The 14128-nt window shown below is 36.7% G+C and overlaps 1 protein-coding gene across 2 annotated transcripts; it reads right to left on the bottom strand.

Moving 5' to 3' along the window:
- Nucleotides 1-586: 586 nt before the first annotated feature.
- On the bottom strand, nt 587-12720 carry LOC139120729 (protein O-GlcNAcase-like). 2 transcript variants are annotated; one of them, XM_070685263.1, is made up of 16 exons: nt 12498-12718; nt 11656-11805; nt 10933-11063; nt 10604-10772; nt 10090-10188; nt 9697-9825; nt 8679-8834; nt 7610-8409; nt 6627-6801; nt 5809-5862; nt 4994-5079; nt 3330-3434; nt 2983-3074; nt 2267-2459; nt 1374-1533; nt 587-1099 (listed from the first exon to the last, which is right to left on the bottom strand). In XM_070685263.1, exons 1-16 carry the CDS (start codon nt 12541-12543, stop codon nt 963-965), a joined length of 2682 nt encoding a protein of 893 aa, XP_070541364.1. In that variant the 5' UTR covers nt 12544-12718; the 3' UTR covers nt 587-962. The 2 variants fall into 2 exon arrangements, with proteins under 2 accessions (XP_070541364.1, XP_070541365.1); XM_070685264.1 differs by lacking the exon at nt 5809-5862 and having other exon boundaries at nt 12498-12720.
- Between the last annotated feature and the right edge of the window lie 1408 nt (nt 12721-14128).

The raw sequence follows: 14128 nt of genomic DNA, 5'->3' as shown, positions 1-14128 counted from the left end.
CATATCCAGTTCATTAGCTATGATGCTCGGCAATTAAGTTTCTTGTGAGGAAAAATTTATGGAAAGTATGAGAATTTTTTTTACTGCATGGCAGCATTTTTACTTTGAGTGTCTTGGTACATCCTAAATCATTCAACATGGCATTTGGCTAGTTGTATATCTCTGTTGAACCAAATCCGTAACCTTGAATCTCTGATGTTGTTCCAAACATCCTAAATGACATGAGAATACACACCACCACTTGGTGGCAGTATTTGCATGACAACAAAGTCATGTCAACTAGATTTTTGGGATGACAAATCAACAAGTATGCTTTCATACTCTTCAATGGTTAGTAGCAGAGTATTAGTTCAAGATTGGACTTGTGTCTGTCTTCACATCATGTACATCAGATGTGCAACTTCACATCATGTACATAAGATATGCAACTTCATATCATGTACATCAGATGTGCATCACACATCACCCGGGTCATTTTTGTAAGTCTGATGTGCAATGATAATCTTTCACCATGAACATTGTATAATTACTACTCAATGCACAAGGAAATAGTTTAAGCATTATCAAAAATTAACGATACAAGAAACACTTTTTTGAATTTAATTTGGACACTCATACAAATTGTTACTGATACACTTAAATAAGTTTTGATAGTTTTTTTTATGCTCCATTCAAATTATACCCTGGGCCTATCAGTCAACACACTGCAGATGTAGAAAGACAATGTGTTACCAATGGTAGGGCATTCAGTAATTAAAATGCACTATATATCGTAAAATATTTAAGTCTGTCTACGCAGAGCAGCACCGTATCAATTTGTTATCGTTCTTCTTCACCATAAACAATACCGGTGTAATCTTTCCCCTCAGCCTTCTGTTGCAATGTTATTTTCAATGTATGAAAGAACTATGTAGTTTTCAAGTTGTAGTATTTGCCAGTTCAAGCAAAATTATTGTTCAATATTACATTGCCCGTCCAAGTATCATGACATCATCTGAAGCATGGTCCATGTTAGGAATCTCAAAGAATCCAAGCTTGGAGTAAAATTCAAGCATTTGTTTATTTCCTATGCCAACTTCAACAAATGCGCCTTGTGACCCTGTAAAGAGAATACAACACACAATCAGTACATAGATTTCTATTCATAGGGTAATATACATCAAGTACTACAATAAGCCCAAGAAAGCCAGTTATTAACATTGACTGCTACTGTATTGTTTGATATCTTAAGATTGTCCAGGTATTTTTTTCCAGCTTGTTTTGATCAGATCGTTTGAAGTTTTACAAACAACATACCACACAACTGACTCCAATTACTAAACAACTTGGTCACTTTCAACACAATCAACTATCTATTATCAAATGATACCTACCATTTGACTTGAGAGCAGCAAGAGCACACGCTAACATATTTTTCACAACACTTTTATCCTCTACTGTTTGTAGCACATCAATTTTCAGCAAGGAACGATGATGTTTGTAGACATTTTCTGGCAGATATGTCTTGTATTCATGGAAACTAAGGATTATTTCCTGCAAAAAAATTAACATAATATCAAAATATTAAAAAGTCTTGGAGTTAGCGTTGTTCAGCTAATAACATGAAGAGTTCTGAAGAGCTCTATGTATTTCAATATTAGACCCATGACTGAATCAGGTAATGAATGGTTCTACTCCAGAATAAAGGACATGGAATGTTCTACAGACTCAGTACACCAAAGAGATCACGTTATGGAGGTATAAACAAACCCATGTGTACGAATGCGTATAAAAATACATGTGGTCCATTGAAATTGCGGGTTTGACCTATTAAATGTACAAATATTCAAGGTCAACAATATCTTCTAGACTGAATATCTCCGAGTGCATGATCTGGGCAATAACTTGAGTCCACAGAAGTATGAACATTAAGTATTTTAGTCTTACAGAGGCGGCAACGAACTAGCAATTGACTGCTACATCAATGTCCCGCATGGGGGCAAAAAGGCCAGAGAAGAGACAAAATAAAAATGTACCAGGAAATCAGAACAAATTGGAGAGAGCAAAACAGTGTTGAAACATTTGACAGCATCACAAACTGTACTTTGTCATTTTGAAAGGTGAATACATTGAGTATTCAGACTGGGTCATATAATAACAAGCAATAGCATACTAACTTGGGCTAAATCTTAGACACTGAGAATATTTACAACACTTTGATGATCTCAACCATATGGATAGAATGCATTAACACTGTACCAGCATGCAGTAATCTGATGAGTCTCACCTCAGCCGGAGTGTGGTTTTCCATTGAAGAAGGTTTAGGATACTTGGAGCGCATTTCAGGTATCCATGCCATTTCATACATCTTGTAGTAACTTTTGGCATCCAGTGTAGCTAATAGGTAACCACAGACACCACTCTCATCTTCTAATACAAAGCAGTATTCAGGACTCAATGTCACCAACCCTCCAATCAACCTACAATGATAAGTTTTACCATGTCATATTTAAAATGTTACTTTTGTTGTATGTTTAATATTATACAAAATAGTTACTGAAGTCAAGTCTGATAGCACACTGTGATTACACAGTTTAAACTTAATTTGGCAAAATACACCAATAGTTTCAGAAAACCATGAATTGTTTCTCAGACTCCGCCAATATATTCAAAGTTATCCTTAGACTGGGTCCATTCAAAGTCATCAAAAATTCAAGGGCTTTCAATGACTTGTACAGCAATTTTCAAGGACTTTTGAAGTCAATAATACCATTTACCAGATATCATTTTTACCATATCATTATTGTATACCATTCTACATATCATTTATATGATATTACAACACATCATCTTGTCATTTTTGAAAACTGTAGGTGGATTATCAATTTTCCAGGACTTTCACGGAATAAATTTGATTTTCCAGGACTTTTCCAGTTTATAAAATTCAAGGCCTTTCAAGGACTCAGGAGGCTAACAGACCAGTTTTTAAGATTTTCTACTCACTTATCTCCAATGAGATCTGGATAATCAGAAAAGTGGTCTGTACCATCACTGCCATCATCACACGTTAGTCTGCAGATTTTGTAAACACTAGCCTGTAAACATATAAACATTTTGAAAAGATTAACACCTCCATGCTCTTGTAGGTAATGCATTGAAATCTATGACAAAGGGAAATGAAAAGTGCTGACTTCTTTTAAATTCACCAAAGAACAATATTATATGGTGTGTCCATAACATCATTTAAAGTCTTGGAGTATTTTTTCAAAGACTGTGTCTACCCTAGATTTGATTCTTCTTTACGTTACAACTACTAGTGGGAGTGAATTTACATATGGGTGCCAACTCACCTCGTCTGTACGCAGGTACGGCCTGATGGTGTAAACTTTGCTTGTAACAGATTCTGGTGGTCTCTGACTGAACAGATCTGTAGCACCATCTATTGGAAGCATTCGCTATAAAAGTGGCAAAGTCACAAGTTAGTAAAGCTATCAACTCTAATAACCTAATGAAAATAAACATTCCACTATATTCAGTGATCATTTTTGGTGTGAATCTCTTTGTGAAATCAGGAACAAAAATGTTTGCAAATAATCAGAATTAAATGACATTGTACCCTTTTTCAATTTCAACATAGCCTTACACAGAGGTTCACACCTAAAACGGCACACTGAAAATGTTCAAAGTCTACATGGAGCAGAAATGCTGTCATGTGCAAAAGGAAGTACACTTTAAACTATCCTTCAGCATAGAATTACAATATTACTTTGTACTTTTAACAGGATGCACACAATAAAGACTTGGTTTTGAAGAAGATGATTGCAAGCTGGAAAGCACATTTAAAGCATTTCTTTCCATGGACCTGCTAAGCCATAGTTTTAACTCAAACCTATGGCACTGTGACCTTCCTTCACTAGGATAAATGGAAATGGGTAAATCACATGTTTATAATCACATGACACTTGTGGAGATCTTCACTTTCTGGAAGGAAACCATGAAAACCTTTTGAGCAAGGTCAGTCACATGAAATGATATGAACTACATGATAACCAATTTAGAGTCCAATTACAAAGGGGACATGTCTACAATCCTCAAAGATGGGAACATGGGAGTTTTGTGAGCACTACAGGAACACTGAGAATGACAGCATTGTCTTTCAATGACTGTGAATTATAAACTGTGATACACATTTGCATTTCAAGCCTATGTCCTACAAGGTAAAATAAAAGTCCAATCTGAAGCCTGATAGCACACAGTCATTTTGTTTTCGCCAAAATTAAAAGTTTTGGTGTAATGAACGATGTGGCCTCTTCATAAACTTGGGTCCATAATCCTCTTCTAACGTGATGAAAGGACAACAAATAAATGGCCAAATGATATAAATTATTAATAAGGCATTCATGAGAGTATATCAATTCCTCTGAAACATTTGGTGATTACAGTTCCACATGATAATGATAATTACATATTGATAAATTTCCCTGACATACAGAATAGCATCAAAGAGTGGAAGAATACTTAGACTGTATTGGATCGTAACTTTTTGTGTACATTTATCACAGAAAACAATGAGGACCACAAACACCAAGCCTGTGAGGACACACAGCGCATGAACCAAAACAACGCATCTAGACGTCCTTGCATCTGCGCTCACATAAACAGTTTTGAAGAAATGCGCAAAATTTTGTCTTTCAGCACATCATGCCATCGCACAAGTCCAAGACAACATGAACGCGCATAGCACATTGTTGCTTGTTCTTTTTCCCAGGCAGTGCACACCTGTTTATGAAGAGAATAAGCTAGCTTTTGAGCTGTTGTTCAGTCAGTTTCAGTACACTCTTTGTAAAGACCATTTCTCACTGAAATTCAAGTTTACTAGCTCATCCCAAGAAAACATGGCTTGCACTGCTATGTTAGCAAATGTCTGTGTGCGGAATCAGGCTTCACTTGAGCTTCTAGGAAAAAATAAGACAACTGAACAACAGCGTCAGCAGAAATAACCTCTCTAACATACTTGGAGCTCTGCTGTTAGACCACCTCGAAAGACCCACGGCTCGTGATCACCACTCATGAACAACTCTTTGTACTTTGTGGAACACCCTGGAAACGTTGTAGAGAGTAACATTAGAAATGTCTTTAGATTGTTTTATGATGATTCTTTTTCACAAACATATGTGAGTAACAGAACAAAAAGACATCAGTGTTCTTCCCCGGTCAATATTTCTCTAAAGTTGGAATCTTTGACATTTCATAGCTTTTCACTGATATCACTGTTGCTACATAAAATTTTTCTTTGTACACACTTGGTTGTATTTGACAGGGAGAGAACACTGATTTCTATCTCAATACTCAACACAAAACTTCATCATCTTTGCACTGGAAAACAAGGCAAACTTAATTAATCCACTCTCTGCTATAAAGCGAATGGCAATGCAATCTGTGCAATTTGCTGCTCCAGTTGACCGATGAAATCTTGTTTTCATTGACTGGTTTCATCTATCACTCAAATCTAACATTATTGAGCGCAGCGCGCATTGCCGATAACGTTTGCGCAGCGCTTTCTTGCTCACTTATTTCGCATCTTTTCCAACCTGAAAACAGCAAACTCAATTAGAATTTCTGAAACTGAATTCTAAACCTGTTGGCCAGTGCGTTGCTGTCTTGCAAATGCTGCGCATGCCGACCCTACACGCGCAGCTCCTGATTCGCCATTCAACGACTGCACTTTTACATACTCATACCACTTTACCTACCCACCATCAAGGGGGCTCAAATACACAACCACAACTAAAATGTAACAATGAAAAAGATTACATCGAGTCTGCATACATGTTAAGCTTGCTTGCATGTAGGTACAGGAGATACGAGGCACCTGTCCCATCACTGTATACAAACGAAAGAAAAAATTGAAATTGTACTCGTTAGTTTTTGTTTTCTTATGAAGAAACTGGCATCAACAATTTGTTTGATTCAAAAACAAACATCTGATCCCATATCATGACTGAAGACGTGGCAATGTTACCCTTTTATTTTATGACAGCTACATCTTTATCTTATCATTTGTGTTTGGATCAAACTTATTGTTGACAACATATCAAGAGACAGAAAAATTATATAAATGGTGTAATACAAGGAGGAAGAATACTGATTTCTTGCTAGATCTCATCTATCAAACACAACTGGAGAGATGGTGCTCAACTTTGAAAACAACTAGTTTCTAAATGTGCTTTTATCTACTTTTGAACAATTCCACTTGATGTAACAACCACCGTAGCAATCTTCCTCCTTGTTATGATCTATGCAGAGATAAATAGTAACCGCAGTTGGCAAACGGGAAGTCTGAGGTACCAGCACTGACTTGTTACAGTCACCTGGATAACATAGACTACCCCTTTACCATTAGATTCCTTTTCTACTTTCTATGAAATTGGAGAAACAAGTAAAGAAACCCAATTGCATTCTAATGTCTTCAAATAAAAATATGTAAATGCATGATAAAGGAATTTGTAAAAGCTTTCAGAGTGAAACTTCAATTTCAGGGTGAGGCATATTTTGCAATGTTTTTCAGTTAATTTGTAATATAACAATCAGCAATTGGGCATTTTTGGCACAGCTTGACTTGGCATTGCTTTTAATGTTTACTTTACCTAGCCACTTGACAAAGGAGTCGATGAGGGAGGCCACTCCCCTTATGTCACACACATATGGGTACAGATCATATAATAATGATCTGTTTGGAATATTTACAAGTCTTCGGTAAATTCCAATCACAGCCTTGCAAGCATCTGAGAATTTGCATGCACGATCTGCCCACTCAACTGCCTGTAAACAAATTGACAAGTTAAGGATCATTTCATTCTAAAACGTGTATTGAAATGATTGGCATTACTCATATACGGTGCTGTATAAATTTGTATCCCAAGATGTAACAAATTATTGTCTCCACGTTACTGATCACTAAAGCTGCTACAGCATTACAAAGCATGGAACAATACTTATTGTAAGAGTTGATGCTCTACTGTATATTTTCATGTCAACCCTTATTGTAAGATATGACTGTACAGACTGCAAAGTGCCTCTTAATTTGCCAGTACTATGTAATAGCCTGCATGGCTAAATGTAAGGCCAAAACGGGAAATAACGATATATTTGATCTCAATCCAGGCAACATGTATGAAAAAGCATGACTGAGACGATAAATCCACAGGTGCATAGTAACAATAACTTGAACAACTCTTTTTGTTGGTGTAGAATATCCAGCTGTCCTACATGTCATCAAACTCTACAGGTATTGGCAAATGATCCTAGCATGGATATATTTTCCTTATTGGGTGATCTGTTGACTGAGAGTCAGAATTTCATCCACACACAGCTTTTAACTTAACCATGCAACCAAGTAGTAAAATAGGATTTGAAAGTAAATTAAAACTTGGTGACTTGATACTACTCAGGAATGATCTCTACATCCACTGAAAATTACATTGCCATCCTCCCTGCAGGAATGGTCGTACATACAGGTGAACACAAATTACAGAATTTTTCTACCTTTAGAGCAGTTGAAATGTTTAGATTTTTCACAAGTAGATTTCTTGACACAGTAGGTAGGGTTTTAAAACAAAATTGCACTCACTTCTGGTGTTGGCTCTTTAGAACTCTTTGCTTCTGTAACATGGTAAGCATGAACTTTCAACCAATGTAACTCTTCCAACATCTGCACTGCCTTTGTTCCATGCTGATATGGTAAGTAGAAGAGATCAACTAACAGTTCAACGTCCTCGTAGGTAGGCAGCTCTGGTCTCTGAGAGTGCCTGGTATGTCCAGGCTCAGGTTCATTACTAGACATGTCTCCGTCAATCATTGGGACAGCGTTATTGTCCTTTGATACTGCTGAACTGTTTAACTGCATTGGCACATCTGTAACTTTGTTTGCTGTGGTTGTAGAAGTGTTACTTGAGATTGAGGAACTTGTTTTCGTTGGAATTCGGATATCTGTGGATTGTGATGACTCTTCTCCATTACCTATGTCCATTGGCTCTACTTTCTCATCAAGACAACTTTCCCTGTTATTTGCTGCAAGTTTATTCACTTCAAGAGTCCTGAGCGCATTCTGTGCTTCACTTAGAAGTAAATTTTGTACAGGAGCATTTGGGTTAACAGTGTCTGTGGTAGAGGTCACAGACATACATGTGGTAACACCAGTCAGTGGGCCCTGAGCATCAGGAGTTGGTGCCATGCTGAAAGTCCTGCTCATATCCTTTCCAGAGGCACTACGTGGATGCTTAAATTCATCCAGCCAATCACTTATGGCCTTTTTCAGGGCAGTTCTGGGATTGTAGTTACCCAAATGCTGAGACTGGGAGTTACTTGTCTCACTTTCTCCTTCTGTTTCAAGCTTTATGTCAGCATTTATGGCAGGATTACAAGCATCATCTGAAATTAAAATTTGCATTAGTTGGTGATCTGTTACATACATATCTTACTGATGATATCCTTGAAATTACCTTAATTTTTTTTTTTAAATGTCACTGTGTTACAATGAACATGGATAATAATTGTTCCAAGGATGACTGTCAAGATAAATATTGTTATAATGGCTACTGTAGTCACACACAAACACACTATAAAGCTTGCCACCATGGATTGTCTTCAATGAAGTGGAAGTCAAGCCATTCAGAAATACGTAGTGTGTGAATACTCACTGACAACATCTTTCTTTCCATCAGTATTGTTGGATGAGTGGCACCATGTACTGAGGGTATGTAGTGCAATGAAGTTTGCTTCATATTCACAATTGGGATTGGTGAGTACTCCATTAAGATGAGATATAAGGTCTGTTGACCTGCCACAATATGGACCTACGGTACAAGGTAAATCACAATGTTAAACTTTATGTTCAGGTGACTGTCTTCATTCATAAGAGGTACTTTCAATAGCCTGTGGTACCACAGACACATTACAGTCAACTGTACTTGTACTCATATGACAGATGTAAGAGCTTTGCAGTGATCTATGCTATTAGATGTTTGTTCGAGTCTACAACACAGCAGAGTACCCAATTTTAACAGGACTGAATGAATTGTTTTGATGATCAATACTGCTGAGTGAAGACTAAATTACTGAACAAGAAACCATGCAGCTGACTGTGATTCATATGACATGCTATGTCAGATGTCACGGTCATTCTTTGATACTGCACAAACTAATTTCTAATCTGGTATAATATCAGTCTCTGGTTGATGGAATCATTTTTCTCCTAAATTTAAGAGTGCCATTATTTGACATGACTAATAACATGCCACTTTAGTTTCTCTCGTATTCTCAGTTAGTTTTGCTAAGCATTCCCACGATGTGCTGCACGTAGATCATTTGGAAAAACCTTCCCACGCAAAACAAGCTCTCAGAAAGCAGTGATCAATTGGTACTTCAAACTGTCCTGCAGGAAGTGTTCCATTCATTTGATGATAATATAGAATTTACATTCATCATCCAAGTTTCAACAAATTACAATCTGTACAGGTAAAACAGACATATTTTCAAGGTGCTTTGGGAAACCATTCTTGTTGAGCATTTCATTTGTTGTCATTAGCTAGAATCAGAACTGAGAACTGTACATGTCAGGAGACTGCACCACGGCTAAATGTAACACTCATAATCAAAAATAAATATAGCTACCACTTGTTCCTGTTCTATTAGAAAAGAACCGCCTTTGTAACTTGCCTAAAAACAACCTCTTTATGTCATAATCATTTGCATGGATATTATCCCAGATGACTGGTGGTCTCTTCAAGACTTTATTTAATTCAGTAATGGAGTCCACACTGATAGTTTTGGAAACTACCTTTGGTCCTGAAGATTGAAAACAAAGAGAGAAATACATGTATGGATGAAAACATTCACTTACTGACAATGAAGTTGAAATGAAGAATACTCAATTTCTGATCATCTGAAATCAAATCAAGTCAGGAGTAACAGCATCCAATAGATATACAATGTAATCACTTTTCATATTATTATTATTATTATTATTATTATTATTTAATTCTTAACAAACGCACTACACATACGTCTCAGTGCATTGAGATATTAGAGTTAGAAATGATGATGACTTACCTGTCCATAAGATATTAATACCAGGAAGTAACTTATTGCCAATAGTGCCTAAATACTCAGAACTTGTAACATCTGGATCAGCTCTAGTTGCACAATATTCTGGAAGCAAAGATTGGTATCATTCTTATAAGATTATGATTCTTATAAGATAGGTTTGTGCAGTACTTGGCATTTAATAGAGGTTTCACATAGATCTATACATTTTTTGAAACAGACATGGGTTACCTTGCTTAAAACTACGTTAGTGACTGTGATCAGAAGGTATAGCAATTTCTTGGAGGACTCAAGTATAAATGATTGCTTGTGCATATGATGTATCATAACATACAGATGAAGTTATGCTTATTCATGATAGTATTCTTTCATTCAGTGAGGTACCTTTTCATATTGATGGGAAAAGGTATGGTAGGTATTCCCTGGAATTCAAAAACAAACCTGATAAAGAGCATGTTACCCTTAGTGAGCAAGAAATGAGAACTGTCATATGTATAAGAAATATGTGTTATCATCTTACCTGTGGGGCAAAATAAAAACAATGGCTGTCCAAGATGCTGGTAAACCTCATTTGTAACTGATACCTGAGCATGAGCAAATGATTGAAATATTTCTTTATCTGCAGCACACATATCTGTGTCAATATCATCAAACAAAATGGCAAATGCATCACATCCAAACTCCTTAACCTGAAAAAGATAAAGGTTACGACATTACTTTTACTATTTATTACATAATCAGAGACTCAGACACTGTTTTATCAAATATTTGTTCAATATAAATATTCTTCTCACAAAAAAGAATGGCAAAATTTAGAAATCAATCCCTTTGAGACAAAGTTATCCATACCTGTTCTAATTTCCTTTTAAGGCTAGTGACTTCTTTTGCACTGGAAAATGTAATGTCAAGTCCCGGAGACAGAGCATATATAAATTGCACATCATTATCCTTGGCAGATTCAATCAGAAATGTTAGATGCTCTGGAAGACAACATGAGATATAGAATACATATTATTATACACCTACATATGTAACCTTTGGAGTTTCATTGTGCAATTAGTTTTGGCATAGTAGACACAAGAGTCCAATAACATTGACATCCAGTATACTAACTTTGGGTGTCATTGGATTCTATTTGACCGTTGACCACATTTCATTAAGACACGAAGAAAACAAGACAATAATATTTCACTGCATTTTTCGTAAAACTACACATCTTACGATCACCAGGTTGAGCAGTGAATGGTGGTCTCTTCAAATTCTGTAATTTATGTGAAAATATGCTGCCTAACTACAATTTTTAGCATGTAAACTGTAGAGCATGGGTTGAATCCTCGTTCTGTGTGTTTACGGCATTTGCAGAACACTATATACTTTCAACTATTCCAGTAAAATTCGACTAGAGAAGGTGTTCAATAACATTTTGTTTGCAAAATATTGGAATTATGTCCTTATGCATCGTATGCTTTGGCACTGTCTTCAATACCTTGCTTTAAATTAATTATCTGAAGCTGTTGATAATTACAGATGTAGTGGGTCTGCAAATGCTGCTACAAAAACTTTTCCACATACCTGCTTCCTCAACTGAATACATATCTCTCCAGTATGATCGGTGTTTACAGTCATCTTTTGGGGCATACATGTAATGTTTCAACCCCATTTTTTTCATTGTCTGGAAAAGCCTGATCCTCTGTTCCGTTGTCCATGGTCGGCCATAAAATCCTGTCGAAAAAACAACACTACTAAGATATGGTACTATGTCTGTCCATATTTAAGCAAAGATGAAAGGGAGAGACGGTAGCAGACAATATGCTATTTCATTAGGTTTTATAGGATAAAAATCGAGAATACCATCTAACTTCTAAGTGAGAGGCTAGTGTTAGCCTCAGAAAGAAGGGATAGGGGGTGCCGTGGTGGGTGGCACCAACCAGCACCTCTCCCCTCTGTTACATTACATTGTGTATTTTCAAACGATAAAAGTAAGTAAGACGTTGTGGTCGATTTTGTCAGATATTCTCCGTTATAATTTATAAAAGTATGTCGGGCATTTCCGACCATTCTGATGAAGTTAAAATGCATATACTGCTGATGTCCCTGAATATTTTTGTACGCCATCTTGTTCGACGCCAACATGATGTATTACGAGAGCTCTACTGAAACGACAGTCATTATCGCATGACGACATGTAAATGTGACCTTACATATTGACAATCAAATGATTAAAAGCTAAATAAGACAATACAGATCGGTGTAGATGATAAGTTGTCCGCAAAAACGTTCATTTGCATTGGAAACGAAGGGAAAACAGTTTACAGTATATCCAGGGAATGCATCCCAGGGTACTGACTGTACAGCACTCGTTCGCTAATTATGCAAAAAAAACTGACAACAGACATCCGTTCTCTCAACCTCACCTTCAACAGCTCCGCAAAGGAAATTTCCATTTGCTAGAGACGACATTTCGTCCGTTGAAATTGTAAATGACAGTAACGTGTTAGAAGTCGGCAGATTATTGCCGCTTCTGTTTGACTGGCACTGGAAATTCGTAAGAATAGAGATTCTCTATTTTTTGTTATGACTCGTTTCGCTGTCCTGTAGCAAATCGACGAGCTCGCTTGATCTCAATAATGATGCTGCCAAACCAATATACTACACTCAATTCTATTGGTTTTCTTTTGAGCTAGGCTAAAGTATATCCAATCAAAAACTATGTTTCAAATGTTTCAGGGTTGGTCGACATCCAGCCAAAACCGGTTTGCTACGTCACAGCCTGTGAGGTCACCGAGGAATCGATCCGGAAGCTGCATTGATATCAATCACAGCAGTATCACGTGATGTTTTTCGGGAGCAAGACCGAGTGTAGTACCACGAGCATTATTTGTCAAGAAGCTATGAATAGTATCATGGAGGTAGCTCCATGATAGTATCAATAAATGTCATGTATTAAACTTTGTATTCATTATCAAGCCTCACCTGTGTCGGATGTGTGTGCCTATTACTTTACCCTTGCTATCTCTATTACGGTATTTCAAAGAAAACAATTCATATCTGTTAATTGCCCTCCATAATCCCCTTCATTAATTTGTTCAACCGATCACCATGCACCAAGCATCTTCGCTTGCCATGGTCTCTTGTCCAGGCAGCTGGATGCTTCCCGAAAACAGAACATGTAGTTGTGGCAAGGATGACCTTTTCAATGATATTCTTACATTGGTGCATTGCATACATTAGAGCACACACATCAAAGAAGGAACAGCTAGCATGAGCATGTGCTGTATAAAACATCCCTACGTTACTAGTCTATACCAGGACTGTAGTGCCCTATTTTGATGCTTGTGGCTGTGTGTTACAAGAAACAGTGCGGTTTCATTGAGAGAAATGGCAATACATTTCTCATAATGCAAGGAGTACCATAACCCTCTTGACCAGGATACAACAGTTCTGTGTCACTTTGATTGGTCTGTATCAGATTTCTGACTTGTTCAGTGACAAAATCATCAGTTTTGTTTATGGAAATCTGCAGTTCATTTATGTCGAAAATATTTCTTCAAAAACCCATGATAACTTTATCATTTGTTTGGCCTGGAGGGACTTTGGTATAAAGTTACATTCAGACTTTTACAAAAATTGTGGAGAAATCATTGTTATTTTCTCCATGTGACTTTTGATCATAAAACCTCTGAAAGTACAGAACCTTCAAATTTGGTAACTGTTAATTCCTAATGAAGAACCCATTCAAATTCAGGACTGTAGGTGTGATTTATGATTACTTTTTCACTTTTCACAAACAAAGTTGACCATTTATAAAATATTTGTGAATGTGCCTACCATTGTACATTCAAGATTTCAAACCATGCCAGTGATCTACATATACTTTGAAAATGTTGCAAACTTCAAACATTGCTGTTTTCAATACTTCACAAACTCATGTAAATAGTATTTGGATAACATGCCTGCTAACAAGCTCTGTAAAGTATGAATCACTAAATGTTGTAAAAATGAGTGATTGAGATTGATCAGTTTATCAATTTTTTTTACTATGGTA

Source organism: Ptychodera flava, chromosome 20 (genome assembly GCF_041260155.1).
Source record: "Ptychodera flava strain L36383 chromosome 20, AS_Pfla_20210202, whole genome shotgun sequence".
Classification (NCBI taxonomy): Eukaryota; Metazoa; Hemichordata; class Enteropneusta; family Ptychoderidae; genus Ptychodera; species Ptychodera flava.
The sequence above is the reverse complement of the archived record's forward strand: the minus strand, read 5'-3'. Positions and strand labels throughout refer to the sequence as shown.

Bases quoted from the DNA above. Each gene is read 5' to 3' on its own strand.
- LOC139120729 (XM_070685263.1), bottom strand. From the start codon at position 12,543: ATGTCGTCTCTAGCAAATGGAAATTTCCTTTGCGGAGCTGTTGAAG. The intron at 9,826-10,089 runs GTAAGTCATCAT...TTCAATCTTCAG, and splicing joins TATTAATATCTTATGGACAG to GACCAAAGGTAGTTTCCAAA. The intron at 8,835-9,696 runs GCAAGTTACAAA...CTTGTACCGTAG, and splicing joins CATAAAGAGGTTGTTTTTAG to GTCCATATTGTGGCAGGTCA.